This window comes from Coffea arabica, chromosome 2e, assembly GCF_036785885.1.
Source record: "Coffea arabica cultivar ET-39 chromosome 2e, Coffea Arabica ET-39 HiFi, whole genome shotgun sequence".
In the NCBI taxonomy this organism is placed as follows: Eukaryota; Viridiplantae; Streptophyta; class Magnoliopsida; order Gentianales; family Rubiaceae; genus Coffea; species Coffea arabica.
The window spans coordinates 303149-324954 of NC_092313.1; the positions used below are offsets into that span (position 1 = coordinate 303149).

Genomic DNA, 21806 nt, shown 5'->3' on the forward strand with positions numbered 1-21806 from the left:
GGTTCATTATTTTCTGTCTCTCTCAAATACACACATATGCACTTTTTTCTCTCTAAATACACAAATAAAGGCATTTTTAAAGATACATGATATTTCAAACCAATACTATAATTGAATTAGTTATTAAACAGATATAACTCTTAACTAATTAAACAACATAATACTTTTTGCACTTATTAATTTTCAAATCTTTGGTGGGAGATAAAGACCATCATGGTCTCGACTTGACAAAAGGGGAAAAAAAGGAACGACCGGTCAACCACCAAAGGAGGAGGAGACTCGTACCATTTTCTTTTCTCTGCCAAACCACCGCATTACAATTTTACAACCCAACCGCCACCACTGGCAAGAAGAGCAACCAGCACAACTCTCCGCCCAAACTTCTTTTTTTTTTTTTTTTTTTTTTAACGTTTACTATATTTTACAAGTAACTGCTGGCGGGGGGAAAAAATAATAATAATATTTACTCCTACCCAGAGGAAGGCTACTCAAGTAAAACGGATTAATAAGTAATTAATTTAAAAAGAAAAGAAAAATATTAATACAAATGCTCCAAAAAAGTAAAATAAAATCTCTTTTTTCCTGACCCAAAAAAAGGAGGTAAAATAAATGAATACATAAATGCACAAAAAAATTTAAAATAAAATAAAGTACATAAAATGAAATGAAATGGACGATACCAGTGAGTGACTGGGTATGGATTAGTTGAAGTGGTACCGGCCCTTTGACGATAAAGCGTACATACATGTATACATTTATATTATTATGTGAATAATAAAAAAACAAGCCGTAAAGAGAAAGAGGAGGGAAGGGCCTAAACAAATTTCAAAGTTTCTCTCTCTATTTGTGTCTGCTTCAATTTGAAGCTGTCTTTTTAAGTGCCAGTGTGTGTGTGTGTGTGTGTGTGTTTTTTCTAGAACCGTCGCCGTCCTGTACCTATTTCGTGTCTCTGTTTATCTTTCTCTTCCTTTCTTTTTCACAGGCGCCCCCCTCTCGATTCTTAAACTAGGGTTTTGCTCCACCTCCACACTCTCCACCCTAGGGTTTTGCTGCCTACTATTCCCCCGCCTATTCTAATTTCTAATTTCTAGGGTTTATCACCCCCTTCTGATCTCCGCTCAATGGCCGCCGCCGACAAGCTTAGGGATTTGTCTCAGCCGATTGATGTTTCCTTACTCGACGCCACTGTTGCCGCCTTCTATGGCACCGGATCTAAAGAAGAGGTCTGGCCTTTTTTCTTTTTCCTCTTTTCCCAGTTCTATTTTCTCTCCTCCTTCCTATACACTTGTCTACTACTCTTGTATTAGTATGCATCCCATTATATTCATATTCATGTTCATGTTCATGTTCATGTTCATCACACTCTCCTGTTCCCTGCTTTTTCTTGTCTTTTCCTGCGATTCTCTACTTGCCTGTTTCTTATTGCTATGGTTAAAGCATGTCCACTTGCTACCAATGCAAGCAAAGTCATGACCTCAATTGTAAATTTCTCGGAAGATAGGACTAACCTCCTCCTGCTCTCCTTTACTGCACCTCTTTCTCTGGTTTCTGTTTCCTGAAAGATTAAGACCGGGGGAACTGGTCTGCTCATAATTTCAATTTCTACAATCCAAAGCTTCACTTTTCTCTCATCTTCCATTTTTTCCCCCTGGGCGTTGCACGGGATATTTGGTGGATCCATTAAATGTCTTCGTGCATGCACGCCCTTCCCATTTAAGTTAACGTTCTCCACAAATTCACATGAAAGTGCGCTCTAGTTCGGAGTTTGGGATATCATTTTGTTTTAAATCTTGTCAAGTCGACCTTGGACTTTTGAAAATTCCCTTTTTTCCCACACTTTTAATCTTCAATTCTGTTTGTTCTCGTCCTAAGTATTGAAAATGCAAAGTTTCTAATGAACTTTGAATCATCTTGACTGACCATGTATCCTTAGGTGTGAAAATGCTGCTTTAGGTTTGATGAGTTTCTGAGTACCAGAGGAAGCTTAAAGCAGGGTTTCACTTGTACCACTTTCTTAATTGTTTATTTGCTTTTTGATATGTGAATCTGACTTACACCTAACAGGTTTGTGGCGCATTTTCCTAAAAGAAGTAAACTTTGCAGGATATTTGCAACTAAGTGTGGTGAAATTTATCCATGCAGATAATTCTTGTAATAATATGTATAGTGCCTGAGTTTAGTTTGACCTCTTGTGAGCAAGGCACTTAGCTGAGGTTACAGGAGGGTGCCCTTTAGAGTTTAAACAAAAGATGCCCAACAGGATGCCTCAAAGGGATTTTTTTTCTCTCTTGTAACCTTGCTCTAGAAGTTTTGGGTCTCCAGGAGGCTCTGTTATCCAGAGTTACAGTTGCCCTCCCTACACACATGGCACCCCTTTTTCTTTCCACAATAGAAACTTTAAGAGGGGGGGGGGGGAATTAAGTTTGTTCAGCAACTATAGGATTTAATTTACCTTAGCACTTTTGCATTGCTGAAAATGATGGAATCTTCATCATATTTGTAGAATTTATGTAAAATGGTCAATTTATGCACACATATTGGACATCATTTCTATGTTGCACCATATCTTGCACCTATTGTTAGCCATTCCTGATGATTCTGTGTGGATGAGGTTAAAAAGGCTCATGGTTGTCATAGACATGTCATTCTGTTGAAAAACGTGCACAGATTAGTGACTGGTTTGAAAAGAAGCTGGGTCAAATGTAAACTGAGTATGAAGCTGGGTCAAATGTAAACTGAGTGTGGTGGGAGTAACCTAACCAATGGAAACTGAAGGAAAATATGGTGACGCAAAGGTAAGAACAAACTGGCAGTATGAAGAGGATAAAGAAATTGAAGGTAACAAGAGATTGGTGGAGGATATAGGTTCCTAGATGCAGGGTCATTCCTTTTGGTGGAATATTGACTTGTTAGGTTTGAGAACAACTCATTCCTTTGATGCCATTAAGGTTCAATATCTTGCCATGGGAGAGTGAGTTCGTGAAGTACAATTTCTGCTGTTCTTGACTACGATGGAAAGAGTTTGCCTGCTTTTCAGACTTGAAAGAGGCTTTGCACTTGACTTTGGAGCTGAACTTTGCACTTGAAAATAGCTCATCTATATTTTCAGCTTTTCTGTACTTGCCCTCTAATGATTTTTTTTATTTATTTTGTTTTATATTCCAGCAATATAGATGGGCTGCAAATTTATTTTATTTCGGTATATACTTTCTGAATATTGGGTGTTTCATTAACAACCACAGTGGATTTACACTTAGTTTATCGATGTATCTTTTTCAATTGTGTGCTGCAGAGAACTGCTGCGGATCATATTTTGCGGGACTTGCAAAATAATCCAGATATGTGGCTTCAAGTGGTTCACATTCTATCAAATACCCAGAACTTGAATACCAAATTTTTTGCTTTACAGGTCAGTTGCATACTGTTTTAAAGTGTATGGAGGTTCTTGTTTAGAGTCTCCTGTCAATGGCTTATTCTCGGCATTTGAAATGTTGCATTAATTAAAAAAGCTTGATTTTTTCGGTGCTTCTGTCAACTTTTTTTATTTTGAACTTGGTTATTAAACTTAGCTATTAGGAGCTAGAGATATTTTTGCTACTAAATTGGTACTTATGAGGAAAATTTATCTTTAAACTGCAACTGATAGTTGTGTGCTTTTGCTTGGGAACATTTGTTGGTTCGTGTCTGAAATGAGCTTATTATGAATGGTGGTTAGGCATTGAAAGCATCCCAAGGATGGTTCTCCCTCTTTCTTTCTCTAGTTCTAATGGCAATAAGGACACTCTTCCTTTTTTAACATTGGTCTCGTGTTTCTTGCTTCGATGTTGCACTGGATTTGTGACAGCTGGTGCTGACAGTGAAGAGCACAGTAGGATTCTTCTCTAGCAATCTTCTTTTCTACAATTGTTCATCCTCTGTTGATAATTAATCTGTTATCGTGTATTTATGTTGGAATGTTGTTTTGTATGAAGTAGTTGTGCTTTGACTCTATCTTTCCCATGTGCACTGTATGTGGAGGAGCATTTATGGTGTTTCCATGTGCAGGTTCTAGAAGGTGTCATCAAATATAGATGGAATGCATTGCCTGTTGAACAACGAGATGGGATGAAAAACTATATCTCTGAAGTTATTGTAAAGGTGATACTTCAGTTGTCTTTTCTGTTTCCCATGCACTTACTCTTAATATATTACTTATTCTGCTTGCATTTTTTGCCAGCTGTCAAGTGATGAAGCTTCTTTTCGTCGTGAAAGACTTTACGTCAACAAATTAAACATTATATTGGTTCAGGTAACTTTGCTTTGCTTCCTCCAATCATTTGTAGGCTGAATAGTTGTTCCTCCTTCGATCTGTAGCCTCAGATTATTTTTTACTATGTAATCTTGATAGCATGCTTCATCTGAATTGACAGATTTTAAAGCATGAATGGCCAGCTAGGTGGCGAAGTTTCATTCCTGATTTAGTGGCTGCAGCGAAAACAAGTGAAACTATTTGTGAAAATTGCATGGCTATATTGAAAGTTAGTCACATAATCCCTATTTCTTCTTGAAATATGGTAGTAGGCTCACTTGGTTAATGTGGGGTTTATTTTCAGCTTTTAAGTGAAGAGGTGTTTGATTTCTCAAGGGGTGAAATGACTCAACTCAAGATTAAAGAGCTCAAACAATCGTTAAACAGGTATTTTATGTTGGATTAGGTTACGTTTTGGGTCTTATAACGTGCAATGGCAATTTTTTTCTTTGATCTTGTAGATCCATTGCTTTAGGCATTCATCTCTGTTGATTGGTTATGTTATGTAGCTAATTTTGTGATGATGCTATGGGTAAGATCCCAGTTCATGTATTGAGAGCATCCCTTAAAACATTTGAATGATCTCCCTGGTATTGCTTTCTAGATATATCTTTTTAATAATTTGATTTGAGATGCATGGATGAGTATGGTTCACATCTCGAATTAATAAAGAAAAAGAATTTTGTATTAGGAAAAAAATTCACAAGTATCATCCTTAAAACTGGGGCATTTTTCTTGGATTATTCATAATTTGCTTTTCCTTTAGTAGTTTTATCTTTCTTATTTGGGCTGCATCTGATGATTATTGCCGAAATCATCCTTAATTATACATGACTTATATCTTGATTTATTGTCGTGTTCCTCTTATCTTGTTGTACTTCATTAATGGATTTGAATATATTGTATTTTGATGTACTCCGTACATGGATTGGAATGTATTGTATCTTGATGATTAACATTTATAACATGTTTTCTGCGTTTGTTTCAGCGAGTTTCAACTCATTCATGAGTTATGCTTATATGTACTATCAGCATCTCAGAGAACTGAGCTCATCAGGGCTACACTGGCCACACTGCATGCTTTCCTTTCATGGATTCCTCTGGGCTACATTTTTGAATCTCCACTGGTTTGTACATTGCTTTCCTGGAGTTGTCAGTGGAGGGACTATTGGATGTTTGCAGCATGATATTGATTTCAGCATGGATGTCCTTCTTGCTTATTCCTTTCCGTAGAAACTTGTCTGTCATTTACCATGCTAGTTCCTTTCCATAGAAAGTTGGCTGTCATTTACCGTGCTAGTTCCTTTCTGTAGAAACTTGGCTGTCATTTACTCCATTATAGTTGGATGGCTCTGAAGTTCCTTGTATTTTTTAACTTGCAGCTCGAAACACTTCTTAAATTTTTTCCTGTTCCCGCGTACCGTAATCTCACCCTCCAATGTTTGACTGAGGTAATCTTTTTCAGGTCTCCATGGTAGGAATTCCTGATAGCATCCTGAATGAGTCGATGCTTGATGCAATTTTGATGTTTTGCAGGTTGCCGCTCTAAATTTTGGGGATTTCTACAACGTTCAATATGTTAAGATGTACAACGTATTCATCATGCAATTGCAGGTCTAGTGCTTAAGTTGAATTTGAGGTTATTGGAGCAACTTTGGTGGGATGTCATATTCAATTTGTGCTTGTTCTGCATAATTTTGTCCTCAATTGTAGTAGAGCTTGGGCATGAACATGTGTTCTTCTATTTATATGCTGATTCCAAATATCTTTGTTGTATTCAGGCCATACTCCCACTCACCACAAATATACCTGAAGCTTATGCCAATGGTAGCAGTGAGGAGCAGGTGGATTTATCTTCTTTGTCTATCTTTGTCTTAAAACTTGTTCAACATCTATCAAGCTGACTCTCTTCTTTTCCTCTTCAGGCATTTATCCAGAATTTAGCGTTGTTTTTCACATCTTTTTTCAAGGCAAGTTTCTTTTCTTTGTGGTCAAGCCACTTGTATGCTGGTGATATGTCTGATTGTATGTGCTACGCGGCCAGGAAGTTGCTTTAATTATCTGAGGTGAAAGAACTGTTTAATGGATTGAAATTAAAGCTTTGCAAAATCAAAGAATTAGGAATTAACAATTTTTCTGGGATTAATTAGGAGTATAAACCTTTAGATTTACCTTTTGCAGCTGAAGCAGTATTGATTTGATCAACTTTACATTTGTGGTTAAGCTGCATCTGTGGATTACATGATACTGATTACTTCTTTTGACTTTTGATATAGCAGTTTGATAGGTTATCAGCAAGTTTGTTTATTTAGATATGGAGTGACTTTACTTTCTCCTCCCTTTTGGTGAACAAATTGCCAGCATCAAGCAGCTTTGGGGTGTCCATAGCTAAAAGCTGTCTATTTCGTGCTTCCCATATGTACATCCATATATACATGTAAATTCTTTTCTGAGTCTGGTAGAAAAAAGCTGTCATGGATAAATTGGTTCTACATTAGAGTGAGAGTACAATAGTAACTTTAAGAAATTGATCTTCAGGAATGCATACTACATACTCTGATAGAATCCTATTAATACCATTTTGTGTAACAAATATATGTTGGTCACGGGACTGATGGAGACGTGTTGTGGCAAAGTTTTGTTTGGCAGCTGTGCTAATGGGATTAATTTTTGGCAGTCTCACATACGGGTGCTGGAATCTGCCCCAGAGAATGTTAATACCCTGTTGATGGGACTAGAGTATCTCATTAACATCTCATATGTTGATGACACTGAGGTTTTTAAGGTATGTGTATAGCTGTGTTACAATTTTAGTAAGCATTCAGCACTGTCATTTCTGATTGTATATCATTGTTTTGGCATGACTACACAGGTTTGTCTCGACTATTGGAACTCCTTGGTCTTGGAGCTGTTTGAGGCACACCATAATTCGGAGAATGCTGCAGCCACAGCAATGATTGGCCTGCAGGTTTTATAGATTATTTCTTTCCACTATTGACTCCATTTTTTTGGATTGTTTCTCAAAAGTCTATTTTATAATAACAAGTTCTGGGACCACCTTTTGATCTCACACACTTTTTTCAATAAAGTAGCTATATTAAATTTTTTTCTAATAACAACACCAAAAGATTCCATCAAAATGGACCCTTGATTCTTAGTCATCATTGCCTGTTGGCTGTTTCTACTAACACATTGGTGAAAACCTTGAATGATCTTTACATACTCTTGATTGATATTTTCCTGACAATGGACCTTTTTTTTGGTCACATTAGCACATGCCAATGGGTCTTGTTGATGGCCTTGGCTCGCAGCTTCTGCAGAGACGGCAGCTTTATGCTGAGCCGATGTCAAAGTTGAGATTGCTCATGATCTCACGGATGGCTAAGCCTGAAGAAGTTCTGATTGTTGAAGATGAAAATGGGAACATTGTTCGTGAAACTATGAAGGATAATGATGTCCTTGTTCAATATAAGGTCTTGTTCTTGTTTAGGAGTCCTTTCCTTTTTATCCTTCCGCTCTTTTTTTTGCTGGCTCAATATGCTTAGTCGTATGGTAATCTTTCTATGTGAAGGTAGAAGACCAACTACTAGTTAATTGACTTAAATGCTCTTATTTGCACAAAAGGTGAAAGAAATGATGGAATCAACAATAATATAACTCAGAGAGTATCCAGATATTGCTGCTAATGGTTATCTGGGGTGTCTTTGTTCTTAAGCAAGTGGTGAATTCGATGTCCTTGTTTGGTATTGATTATTGACCTGCAAGTTTATGTTGAAGCGCATGTGCATTCTTCTACTTGTTTATCTTACCAGAATATGATGTGCCTGTGTGTTTCCATGGGAGAAAATAGTTTTGAATTGCAGGCTTTGGAGTTGAACTCATTATATGCTGTGTTTTCTCAGCATTCTATTCATAGAATAAGTAAGAAAATGATTTTGTTGCTTTCGCTTGCTCTTGCCTAACAACTAACTTGTTGAAACTGGAAATTTACACTAAGCGCTAAGTTCCCCTGCCTTGCTTTGTTGATGTCTATAAGTTCCCTTACGACGTCGATGCTGCAATATTTGATCACTAAGTTCCCCTGCCTTGCTTTTTGGATGTCTATAAGTTCCCTTGCGATGTCGATGCTGCAATATTTGATGAAGTTTGATATTGCAGATCATGCGAGAAACCTTGATATACTTATCGCATCTGGATCATGAAGACACTGAAAAGCAGGTATTCATTGCATGCAGTCTTCTGGCATCTTAATTTCCATGCCTCGATTGTTAAGATAGTTTGGTTTTACTCTTCTTGTGTTGTTATTAAGATAGTTTGGTTTTACTCTTCTTGTATTGTTGTTAAGTGGTTAGGTCTATGGCAACGTAGAGATTCTTATGTTATATCTATAGCAAATCCTCATAGTGACCACCCTATGCATGGAAAAGATAGTTTGCATGAAAGTATAAGTTGTGTGCTTCGACTCTTTAGAGGATTGATTGGGACTTGAAATTAACGGACATGATGGGTATTAGCGTTCTGCATATGCGACAGCGCTTCTAAGTTGTTTTATTACTTTGAATCTGGTACAATTGGCTGCCAATTATGCTCCTAAATGGCATTCTGTTAGCTCGTATCCATTATGTGTAACATTCTTTGCAATTTGTGGTGGCCGCCTATGGTTCTCATCAATTTTGTTGGCCTGGGTTATAAATGAATGATGGTGCTCAAATCTTTCCTTGTCGAAACTGTTATAGTTATTATGATTTTCTTCTATATTTGTTTAAGGAGTTGACATGTAAAATTTTAAAAAAAGGGGTGTTGACATGTATGATGAATCTTGTTAACAGATGCTGAGGAAGTTAAATAAACAGCTGAATGGTGAGGATTGGACGTGGAACAACCTAAATACCTTGTGCTGGGCAATAGGATCTATATCAGGATCAATGATGGAGGAACAGGTGTATTGCTTTATGCTATATATTTTTTTCCTGTTTGTTAGTCTTTCTGCGCTGAGTGACTTTTTTCTGGCTTCTTTCTATTCGGAATGTGACCTTGTGTTTGGATTACTTTCAGTTTTGTAGTTCTTTTTCTTTTTCACCATTTTCTTACCTTTTTTTTTTTGCATCAACTGTGACAGGAAAACAGATTTCTTGTGATGGTGATACGTGATTTGTTAAACCTTTGTGAGATTACAAAAGGCAAAGACAACAAAGCAGTTATTGCAAGTAATATAATGTGAGATGTTAAACTGCATTTTCTTTTTATTTTTTTTTTATTTTGGTTCTTGTGAACATTACCTAGCATGCTATGGCAGTTTGTTAGTTGCCTTTGTTCTGACTTTAGAACTAGGCTCCTTTACTTGTCTTGGATGAGTAAATTCTTGCCTCGCTTCTTCATTTTACATTTTATGTATGTGTCGTTGACATGTTCCTTGTGTGCATTCAATGTCATGTTTCTGTTGTCAGCCTAATAAATTTCCTCATCGTTATTCCTGTTGATTCCAGGTATGTGGTTGGTCAGTATCCAAGATTTCTGAGGGCTCATTGGAAGTTTCTGAAAACTGTTGTGAATAAGTTGTTTGAGTTCATGCACGAGACACATCCTGGAGTTCAGGTTTGTTTGCATGATCTGTGTATTTCAGATGTGGTTGGTATTGCTGTTAGCTAAACAATCTAGATATTGTACTGTGAGATTCTTTTACATGCGCCTTTAGTTGGTGGGGGAATCTCAGGCGTGTGTTCTACAGCTGCTTTGTTCAACCTGATTGTACAAAAGTTAACTATTAAATATCTGTTGAAAATGTTTAAACCCTTTTTTTTGTTTTATTTGTTTTGGAAAGTAAAAGCTGAAAAGCAGTTCAGAAGAAATTATTTCGTTTTAATTTTTCTTTGGCTTAAAATAAGCTAAAAGTTGAAGACAGAAGAAGTTTAGAAAACCAGCATTTAGCTTGAAATAAAGCTCAAGTCAGCTGATCTTAAACTATGGACAAGAAGCCCTTAGTTAGGACTTGAACAAGTGCTTTCTTGCCTAGTTTGAAGAGAGATTAGTTCTCTTTCTTTGTTTTTGGTTCCTAAACTTTTGTTTTTGAACCACATGGGTACGTATTTTGAAATGTGTTGAAGGTTACTCCAAATAATCTCAAGAGAAAATTCAATTTATTGGATAACTTCGAAGGCTGGGGATAATTTGACAGCAATGTTCTGACTTTCTTATATTCTGCGTCTTAAAGGCTGGCTTGTTTCTACTTACATACACATTCTTATCTTCGTGTGAAGGCAGCTGTTACCATGCTCCATTTTTGAAATTTTTGTTGTCTGGATTCAACCTGAAAATTTTTTTTAATGTTGCTTTCCAATGGTAATACTGTGCATTGGTAACTATTGTTGAATGGAGTTATCTGGCTTTTGACAGGACATGGCCTGTGACACGTTCCTTAAAATTGTTCAGAAATGCAAGCGGAAATTTGTTATCCTCCAGGTAAGACTGGTTTTGGTACTCTCCCCCCCCTCCCTCTCTTCTCTTCTTCCCCTTCTTTTCCTCGTTCCATGACAATTGATACTTCTTGGTTTTCCTTTATTTTTAGCTTGGAGAAAGTGAACCATTTGTCTCTGAACTTTTGACTACTCTTCCAACAACAATTGCTGATCTTCAGCCCCATCAGATTCACACCTTTTATGAATCTGTAAGTCCATTTAGAGTGCGTTATCCTACTTCAATTTGTTTGAAGTTTTAGTTTTGTTAAAGATTTGATTACTTGCTGCCTTGTTACTGCTTTAGGTTGGTCATATGATTCAAGCTGAACCTGACCCTCAGAAGAGGGATGAATACTTGCAGCGGCTGATGGAGCTTCCTAATCAGGCAAGATCCATATTATTGGTTTCTAGAATGGGAATGGGTTTTACTGATGGCGAATGCTCGGTACCAAGGGTTTCAAGCTTTTGACCCTGTTGTTTTATGCAGAGATGGAATGAAATTATTGGACAAGCTCGTCAAAGTGTGGACTACTTGAAAGATCAAGATATTATAAAGGCAGTTCTCAACATATTGCAGGTGTTGTGCAGTAGACTTTGTGAAGCTCGAATATGCTGTTTTTGTTGTTATTTATAAAGCATTAGTTCTTTAGGAAATGGATTACCAAGCGGTTGACTCTACGGATTTTAACATATATATGTGGTTTCTATGTGAGTGGTCTTCCTTATTTGAATCTCTAGCGCTATGCAAATTAGATCAGGTTTTCCTCTTGATGCAGTAGAAGAGATTTGCTATGGAAAGTTCTGAAAAATGACGTGTATATTTAAAGGCCTTCCATTTGACCCCAAAGTAAGGCTGCTAGAATATGAGTGATAGACGCCTATAAAGTGTGCTGAAGGGACCTCATCATCAGTATAACAATTTCATAGCTGTCAACTTAAAAGTTAAACATACAAGTGTGGTTTAGTTTTCTGATGATGAATCTGCTTGTGAGAAGTTGGTCTTTTCAAAATTTGAGCAGATATGAGCCTTCACTGTGCCATCACCATTGAATTCTACCTTACTGTCACCGAAGCCCTATATTTTGATATTCATTGTATCTCATGCTTTTATAGTAGGGTCATGTGGACCAGTGGATGGGAACTGCACTTTGTCTGGATGAAAAAACATTTGTTATTTTAGTGGAAATTTTTGTTACTTGCAGACAAATACTAGTGTTGCCAGTTCCCTTGGAACCTACTTCTTGTCGCAGATTTCTCTTATCTTTCTGGACATGCTTAATGTGTACAGGTATCGTAATAGTACAATTCTTACCTGCATACCATTCTGTCGTTGAATTTTACTTAATGGCTCAATAAGCTATGAGATGTTTGTGTTGATACTTGTGTTTACAACAGAATGTATAGTGAGCTTATATCCACAAGCCTTGCGCAAGGAGGACCATATGCTTATAGAACATCCATAGTGAAACTCTTGCGGTAAGTTTTTTTTTTGGCCTTTTCATTTAATATTCCTACTCCATTTTATTTTCTTATTTTTGTTTGGCCTGCTGTGCAGCTCGGTAAAGCGGGAAACGCTTAAACTCATAGAGACATTCTTAGATAAGTCCGAAGATCAACCACAGATAGGAAAACAATTTGTGCCCCCGATGATGGACCCAATTCTTGGTGATTATGCCCGGAATTTGCCTGATGCTAGAGAATCAGAAGTTCTCTCTCTTTTTGCCACTATAATAAACAAGTATGTTTCCTAGATCTTGTTCTTTGCAGGTAGTTGAATTTTAAATTTCTTGATGCTAGAGAATCAGAATTTCTCTCTCGTTTTGCTACTATAATAAACTAGTATGTTTCACAGATCTTGTTCTTTGCAGATAGTTGAACTTTATATTTTATTCCTCTCTTCATTTAAGTTGTTTTTTCTTTGATTCTGAGTACTATGATGTGATGGCATATACTGACTTTGTTGGTTTGTTCTATGGTACTTGATTTTATATTGCAAGTAGTAGTGTATTGTCTGTTGTTGGTTGTGGGATCTTTAGTTATTGTTTAACGTGCTGTGTTTGTTTAGGGTCATCTTGCTCTCTACACAAATAGCTTTTAGTTGGCCCATACCAGTCTAGTGGCCCATATTAGTCTACACAATCCCCTTGCATGTGTTTTGTGTCCCCCCCCCCCCCCCCCCCCCAAAAGTCAGTTAATCTGTGAAATACAACTAGTGTTTCCCTTCCTGTCATTGATCTTCGTCTTAGATGTTATAATAAAAGTTTTTCTATATATTTATGTGCACTGGCATCTTCTGATGTTTAGGTACAAGGGTGCGATGATAGAAGATGTTCCTCGAATATTTGAAGCTGTTTTTCAGTGTACGTTGGAGGTTAGTAAGCTAACCCTTGTTAAACTATTAAATCCTTGCTGACCTATGATATATTTAGGGCTTATTCATATGGTAGCAACCAAATAATCAAGTTATATCTACAATGGAAATGAGGATATGCATGCCATATTTTGTAGTCCCTTGCATGTTACAAAGCAAATGTGGTCTTAACAGACTTCATTCGTATGTGATTAATGTTAGTTTTGCCTATCAGCTTCTTATGTACAGCTGGGTTATCTATTGATCATCTATTGACCTCTTATTGTGTTGATGTAGCGAGAAAGTAGGTCCAAAACGACAACATTGTGTATGTACTAAAAATTGCTATTTCACTATGTATTAGTTAAAGTATTACGAAGGATTTCAGAACCTTTTTGTTTTAGTTTATAATTATGGACTGTTTAATGTTTGGAATTCTAGTATGTATTTGGTGTATCTGTAGTTGAATTTGATTTTTAATGTCAAGCACTTGATGGTGGTTAACATGTGCTTATCGAGATCTATGATAGCCATTTGCTTCTTTCTGTGTTTATTTAATTTGTGGTTTTACTGCAGATGATCACAAAGAATTTTGAAGATTATCCTGAACATCGCCTAAAATTTTTTTCGTTGCTTCGTGCCATTGCTACGCACTGCTTCCCTGCTTTGATTCGGTTGTCAAGCGAGGTTTGTGCATTTATCCTGATAGGCGATCCTTACAAATGACATTTGAAGTAACAAGTCCTTGTTTTGTAATTTATATTCCTTACCGATAGATTCGTGTTAAATGCATTTTCTATGATTTCCTGCAGCAACTTAAACTTGTTATGGATTCCATCATTTGGGCTTTCCGGCATACTGAAAGAAACATCGCTGAAACAGGATTAAATCTCTTGTTAGAGATGCTCAAGAACTTCCAGGTCTGCAATTTTCACCTATCTGATCTTCCATGGCTGGTTCCATGGTGGTACTCATGGTTTTGGTCTGTTTCTTGGCAGGCTTCTGAGTTCTGTAATCAGTTCTTCCGGACCTACTTTTTGATGATTGAGCAAGAGATTTTTGCTGTTCTGACAGACACATTTCATAAACCTGGATTCAAATTGCATGTTCTAGTACTGCAGCATTTGTTCTGTCTGGTAATTTCTCATTTTACAAATCTCGCCAGCTTCACAACTGAGCATGTCTTATCTGATTTTAGTTACATTTTCAGGTAGAGAGTAGTGGATTGACCGAACCCCTGTGGGATGCATCCTCAGTTGCATATGCATATCCAAATAATGCAGTCTTTGTTCGTGAGTATACAATTAAACTCTTAAGTACATCGTTTCCCAACATGACAGCGACAGAGGTATGAAAATGTTATTTGTTCAACACTGTGTAATGTACATTTCTTATTTCTGTTTTGACGTGTGTGTGTGTGTGTTTTAGGTTGCTCAATTTGTGAATGGGCTTTTTGAATCGAGGACTGACCTTCCCACATTCAAAAACCACATAAGAGACTTTCTTGCGCAATCAAAAGAATTTTCAGCTCAGGTATCACAGATTGGTTATGGTTGTTGCCTGCTTTGGCTTCTGTTTTTGTTTTTATCCATTGGCACTTTATTTCTCCACCCTTCTGCAACTGTTCTGGCCTGGGAGAAAACCAGAATGGGAAAGATTTAATTCATGTGGTGATAGCTTGATTGTTAAAGGGAAAGAGTTTGGTGGTGCTGTTAAGAAAACGTTGCAAATAATGGTCGTTCTCAATAATTTCTATCGTTAATTTGTTTTTTGATGTACTCAAGATGGCTACTAGGTAGAACAGAACAAAAGAAGAATAGGAGGTAAAAATAATTTGGTTGTAGGGGGAGAATCTGATTGCAAAGAGGGGGAAGGATCTTATACCTCATAAAACTGACTTATTTTTAGAAAGTTTTTTGGTGTTGTGGATAGAGTTGATTTTCCAATGCGTAATCTCTTTGCAGGATAACAAGGATCTTTATGCTGAGGAAGCTGCTCTACAGAGAGAGAGAGAGAGACAAAGGATGCTTTCCATTCCTGGGCTGATTGCCCCAAATGAGATCCAAGATGAGATGGTGGACTCATAGTTGACCACGGACGGATTTGGAAGTTAATCTTTGTGGGTTTATATAGGCTTTGCATGGGTCTGGGCACCTGGAGCCATTTCGTACAATCATTTTTATCAAAGGCTGAGTGATCCGTATTTCTCCATTTTGTGACCATGTTGCGAAAATTTTTTTCCCTTGTTTGTCAAGCCTCTCCAGGTAGTACAAAGGCTTCTGCTGAAGATTTCATTGGCCGAGTGTAGAGTAATTTAGATTCTAATTTAGATTAGAGCATGTCATTGTACGATTCTGAATTCCTCCAGGCATTGTAATTGAGGGAAGGAACGGGGGCTTGAACTGATAGCTGATTATAAGGCCGTTTTAGTCATTGGCAATTTACAGTTAGGTGTAATGTATAAAACACTTTGACTGACTAGTTGTGCAGAAATCCCTTTTTGGTTCGCTTATGGTGGTTTAGATACCGGCGGTGCTGCTGTTCTGGACAGAGTTTCTTTTTCTTTTTTATTTTTCTTTTGTATCTTATTTTTTTTTTTTTTGGTTCCTATGTTCTATTTATGGGTGTTCCTACATGGAATTTGAGCTGTAAGTTTTTTTCAAAATTTTTTTTTTCTATTTAGGTACAATATAAAATGCAATATATATATATATATATATTTGGGTCTTGTTATAATGATCCTTCCTTAATCTTGTTTTTTAATCAATGAAAAAAGTTAAATTTTATATGTACAGTGTATAAATTATCGTCGTTGGATTTATGACGTGTGTAAAAGTTGAATTTTAAATTTAAATTTTATGTAGTGGTCATTCATTATATAATGTCAGTGGAGAAAAGATTAATTAAAAAAGTTATATTGTACAAAAAAAATTTTTCTTGCTTTATGAGCAAAGCAGTTAACTGTTTTTTTTTGCTTCAGTTTCGATGCTACTAATACAGTAAATTATCGTACTGAGAATCTACTAAATTTCAAAATAAATAGGGAAAAAATTCTAATTTATTATAAATGCCAGTGGCTCAAAGCGACTTTGAAGCGTTGTAAAGTGGGAACTTCACTAAACGTATAATTTAAGAATTATTTCTCTTTTATTTTCTTTGTTAAAAAAAAAAAAAAAGAGATTAGGAACTGACAATTGTCATTGTTAAATACGTAATTGAGATTGCGTTTTGCTTTGGATTAAAGGATGCGGTTGAAAAGTCTTGACAATTAAAATCATCTAAGTTTAAATTTCTATCATACAAAAGTCCTGAGTTTCTATATTTGGAATTATGGGATTGATGTTGCTAAAAATTTTAACCCGATATGGTAAAAGAAAAAAGCTTCTAGTGGAAAATAGAATCATGGGGCAAAGATAATTACTATAAGCTAAAAAGCAAATTTTTTAATTCTTTTTTGGGTAGAAACTAAAAGGAGTCGTCTTGAATTTGAATCAGGAGCAAGGAGACACGGGAAAAGGAAAATTAAAAGAGGAAGATTAATAGAAAAAGAAAAAGTAAAAGAAGAGTTGTTAGTGAAGAAGCAGATTCATCAGAAACTCGTCTTGTGAGAGCCAACGCTACCTTTTCGTCAAGAAATCTCTCTCTCTCTCTCTCTCTCTCTCTCTGATCGGACCACTACAAGTAATTGAGCGTATTATTATTATTATTATTATTATACTCCTTCAAAGTAAGCGTTAATTCCCCGATCACAGACCGACAGGGTATTCTTTCTAATTCTAATTCTGGTGGTGATTGAGTTTGGGGGGTTGGATCCTCCTTTCCGGTTTTTCTTTTCTAATAATGATTCATCCTTTTTTTTTCTTCCTTCAGATAGTGATCAGCTGATTTCTTAGAATAACCACTACTGTATCAATTTTGGTCTCTACTTCAATTCAAGATTTTTTTTCGAAAAAACAAAAACAAAAACAGAAAGAGAGGACCGGCGGCTGGTGGAGGCGGAAGCAGCGGCAGCTGAAATAGTAATGGGACAAGCTTTCAGGAAGCTCTTCGATGCCTTCTTCGGCAACTCTGAGATGAGGGTAAGACCTAGACCCAACCACACCACCACCCCCTTCCCCAGTCCCCAGCACCCCTCCCCTCCCACTCTCTCTCTCTTCTTCTTCCCCCTCCACCACCACCACCACCAAAACAAAGAAAAAAAAAAAAAAGCTCTCTCCCTCTCCCTCTCTGTGCATATTTTCGTGCTAATTTCATGTGTAACCTCTTCTATTTTAATGATGCTTGTTGCTGAGTTGCAGTAGCTTCAGTAATTTCTTCTTTTTGGGTTTTTATTTATTTTCTTTTTCTTACTGTCTTCTTCCTCCTCTCCTCCTCCCTAACTCATTTTTTTTTAGGGGTTTTCCATTGCTTCAAGAAATACTGTAGCTCAACGTGTTGTTTTCCATTTTCTTTTCTCTTTTTGTTGTTATTTTACGTCCCACCCAATTGACTTGACACGAACGCCCCTCCCTGCCCCTGGCCCCCAACAAAAAAAACGAAGGCGAATCTGAGACATTAGCTTCGACCTTACGTGTTGAATTCGTCCCAAATTGTGGCATTTCTTTTTTCTTCTTTATACGGCTTCAACTGTACATCCCAAGTCTATGTGCTGATGCTGTTGTAGAATGTAGGTTTCCAGTTTACTACTTATGTCTTAGCAGTTCAAGTCATAAGTTAAACTTACCTGATAATGTCTTCTTCTGATCACCACGTATCGTCGTCAACAACATAACTCGGTCCCTTGTAAGTATCAGAACAGTACGCTTATTCCGGATTGCATGTGCCGTCCCTTATGATAAAAAGTTATCCTCCTCTTCCTCATATTTTTTTTCTTTTTGCTTCGTGTAATTTTTGTTCAGAACTGTGTAAAGGTGGGGAGGGTGAATTTTCTCATTGCTCAGTCCTGTCTAGCGGAATAGGTTATTGTTGGGTTATACATAAATGCTTTTCAACTGCCATAGCATAATTTAGACCATGCAAATAAATTAATCATAATTTTGTCCCCCTACATGAGTTTGACTGCTTGAGAATAGTGCAGGCTTGATTCACGTGTGTGTGTGTGTGTGTGTCTCTGCTTCATGTACCCGCTGGTTCCTGGGGTAGAGGCTGTCCTCACCATCTGCAGTTGCTGTTAGATTCATGTCCACTAACCCTGACAAGGAACATTTGCTTTCTAACTAACTCATCACAGGTAAAAAGGTGAAATAGGCTTACACACCAAAAAAAAAAAAAAAGGAACGTGGGCAGCACAGAATCAGGCCTTTATTCTTTCAATTGAAACTAATTATCTATGCTGCTACTACTTTCTAAAATGTTAAAGCATGTCCATAGATGGGATCTGGGCAAAGCATCTTAGAATTACCCATAATCTTTGGGCGTCATTTGTTAACACTTATTAAATCAAATATCCTGTGTTTATAGGGAAGTGGTTGACCTTTTCATCTAGGTTAGACTAATATCTCTTGAAAGTTTCTTCTCTGGTTTGACCCATCTATGTGCTTCTCAGTGCTGCTTGATGTCCCTTTGGACATCATACTTTCTCATGTACCTATTACCATGGTGGCGGGATATGTGTATGTATATGTATATGAAATGCACCTTCTTTGTCTTCTTGTAGTGGATCTTCTTTACTTATTAGTATCCCTTGCTTTGCTGCCCTTTCTTCTGGATATTTCAGATGGTTCTGCCTTTATGCCTTGATACTTTTTATTGTTATTCCTTCATGCTTCTTATTTGTATTTCATGTGCCACAGGTTGTGATGCTTGGGCTGGATGCAGCTGGCAAAACAACTATACTCTACAAACTTCATATAGGAGAAGTTTTGTCTACAGTTCCTACTATCGGTAGGTTATGTTATTTTTCTTAAAGCACCCTAGATTTTATTGGGTCATCCGCAATTTATATTGGAGGCGTGGTGAAGTTTAGAGTAAACCAGAATTAATTAATGGTAGCATCTGATGGATTGGGCTGTCTCACATTAGGTGTCCCTACATGCTGTTACTGTTCTGTGAATGTGTGTTTTCTTGGTTCTTAATTTGTTAAGTTTGAACATAGTCTTAAAGTCTGGAAAGATTTTTTTTTTTTTGGGGTTACTTACCAGTGAATATGGGCTGTTACACGGGGCCCACATTATTGATCCCAAAAGGGTGAGCAAGCTTTTATGTTAACTAATGGTTTTACTGCTGCACATCGTCTTTTTAAAAAAGTGGATTTTGTTTTTACTTGATTTTAAACACTTGCAAGCCATCTGTAGTACTCTGCATGTAATTGGATTGTCTCATCTGCAGTACTCTGAGCTTTGTCAGTCAACAAATGGAACTATCAGCAATGCATCTTACAAGTAATAAAATTCTAAATTGCTTTCTTGTTTGTCACTTTCTAGAGGTGAATTTTGAAGGGTTCATGGGCAATAAAATTTGTTTTCTCGTGTGAATTCATTGAGCTGGTAATTTTTCTTGTACTCACCTTACGGGTTCTTTCACATTATCTCCCTGTTCTTCTTTTGTGTATCTTTGTTGTTTTTCTCTTATATACTATGACTTTCCTTAAAGAGAGAGGGGGGGGGGGATTCTTATAATTTGAGTTCATGAGTCCTGTGTTTCATTTCTGTGTTCCAAAAGCAGTTGGTTGTTTTCTTGATTTGTCAGATTTGACAGCTAAATATGTAGATATTAAACATGGCATTCACTGTTTGGGCACTTTAGAATGATCCCAGCTATGTCCATGTCTCTATAGCACTATTTGTAGATAAAAATGGAACTAAAACATGAGAATTTCTTATGTGATGCAGGTTTTAATGTGGAAAAGGTTCAGTATAAGAATGTAATTTTCACGGTGTGGGATGTAGGTGGACAAGAAAAATTAAGGCCACTGTGGAGGCATTATTTCAATAATACGGATGGACTGGTAACGATTTCCTTTGTCCCAACATTCTATCCCTCTTTATTACCATTACCCTGCATTACCTGTGGAGCCTTTGATAACTCTGACAGTTGTCTTAGCTAGAGAGAGCCAGTGCTAATGTTACATGCTGCTTATCTCCTTTCCTGTTTTGAGTTTCCTTTTTAAATGTATCCAGGTATCTTGATTAAGCTATTTCTTTATGTAGATCTACGTCGTTGACTCTTTGGATAGAGAGAGGATTGGAAAGGCAAAGGCAGAATTTCAGGTTATATTTCTGGATAATTTATGTCTTCATTTTGCGGAGGCTTCTGGGGAATATTTTCTGATTAAGCTCTTCATTTTTCAGGCCATTATTAGGGATCCATTTATGCTTAATGCTGTCATCTTGGTCTTTGCCAACAAGCAGGACATGGTATGGTGTGGCAATAGCCGCATTTAATTGGTTATCAACCCCCCCCCCCCCCCCCCCCCCCCGGGGAAATATTAATATGATAAAGAAGTCTAAGTTCTTATCTGTCCAATGCACTGTTTAGATAAGAGATTGTTAAATTTAGTACACACTATGCATACAAATTCTTTTATCCTACATGGGCGGCCAAAAAAAAAAAGAAGGCTTAATAATTGGACTTGGAGCTTTTTAGTTATGTGATGCACCATTTCATTTGGAGGTTATTACCAGGAGCATTTTCTTGTTTCTCAATGTATTGTTCCCCTGCGTGGCTAGCCTACTCGTTAATGCCTCTAATCCCTATTAGGAGAAACCAACAAGCTAGGAGTTACGAAAGTTGTTGGAGACTGTAAATTCATTGGATAAACAACAATGGTAATGATTTTTTGTTGGAATTCTTGTGGTTTGTTACTTTAACCAGAAAGGAGCAATGTCGCCGATGGAGGTTTGTGAAGGGCTGGGGCTGTATGATCTTGAGAACAGAAAGTGGCATATACAGGGGACTTGTGCTCTTAGAGGGGATGGGCTGTATGAGGGGTTGGATTGGTTAGCAAGCACCCTGAAGGAACATAAAGCTGCTGGATTTTCTTCAGTTGGCACATCATCCTTCTGATTCTTCAGGTCCAAAATCATCACCTTAGAGCCTTGGTTTTGTCACGAAATCAGCTCATTTTCCAGTTTGTTCTGATATTATAATATTGTCGTGCTGTTTTTTGACAAACAGAGAAGATTATTGATGGATAAAGCTGAAGGGATGATGGTGTCTATACTAGCGAAGGCAACTATTATGTTCTTATTTTTGTCTGAGTTGTGATTCTGAAGCTGATTGGTTGGAACGCGATTGGTAGAGTGCACTCACTTCGGGGGAAATAAATGTTGCAGATGTCCCCTATACTATAAAAAAATGCTCTTTTTTTTTTTGGGTTGGGAAGAGAGAAAGGGTGGGAGAGAGAGAGAGAGAGAGGTGGGGGGTGGGTTTGGATGCATAAGTAAAAGTAGTAGTATTATTACAAGTAATTGTGGTTAGTTTGGGGGGAAAGTGTGTGTGTGAGTAGAAGCTAGTTGTGTTGGTGTCCGTGGTGGTACGAGGATGATCTGATGAGGGGGGTTTTTGCTTTATTATTGATCTGCTACGGCGCACTCTGGTGGTAAATGTATCTGGATCGCATTATCTGATCTGATCTCCAACGGACACAGGTGTACCAAGTTTGTTTTATGAGAGTAGATTGCAACGTTTCTTTTCATAGAAGAATAAGGGAAACTCCTTTGCCTTGCTGCTTGCTTCTTTCTGTTGTGATTGACATGACATAGAATAGAAGATG

General features: G+C 37.2%; 2 protein-coding genes across 2 annotated transcripts; both read left to right on the forward strand.

The window, feature by feature from the left end:
- The first annotated feature begins 684 nt into the window (after nt 1-684).
- LOC140036481 (protein EXPORTIN 1A-like) lies at nt 685-15643 on the forward strand. Its single transcript, XM_072077956.1, has 32 exons — nt 685-1223; nt 3293-3409; nt 4045-4137; nt 4217-4288; nt 4410-4517; nt 4593-4675; nt 5277-5415; nt 5671-5739; nt 5825-5902; nt 6070-6132; nt 6214-6258; nt 6966-7073; nt 7161-7256; nt 7561-7761; nt 8447-8506; nt 9118-9228; nt 9408-9505; nt 9775-9883; nt 10682-10747; nt 10854-10952; nt 11048-11128; nt 11231-11320; nt 11946-12031; nt 12139-12219; nt 12299-12481; nt 13048-13114; nt 13670-13780; nt 13906-14013; nt 14092-14229; nt 14304-14441; nt 14522-14626; nt 15058-15643. Exons 1-32 carry the CDS (start codon nt 1122-1124, stop codon nt 15178-15180), a joined length of 3228 nt encoding a protein of 1075 aa, XP_071934057.1. The 5' UTR covers nt 685-1121; the 3' UTR covers nt 15181-15643.
- A 955-nt stretch (nt 15644-16598) lies between these two features.
- LOC113729810 (uncharacterized) lies at nt 16599-21769 on the forward strand. The gene is made up of 8 exons (XM_027254060.2): nt 16599-16854; nt 16964-17172; nt 18886-18976; nt 19924-20039; nt 20242-20301; nt 20383-20448; nt 20906-21105; nt 21209-21769. Exons 2-7 carry the CDS (start codon nt 17116-17118, stop codon nt 21095-21097), a joined length of 582 nt encoding a protein of 193 aa, XP_027109861.1. The 5' UTR covers nt 16599-16854; nt 16964-17115; the 3' UTR covers nt 21098-21105; nt 21209-21769.
- The last annotated feature ends 37 nt before the right edge of the window (nt 21770-21806 follow it).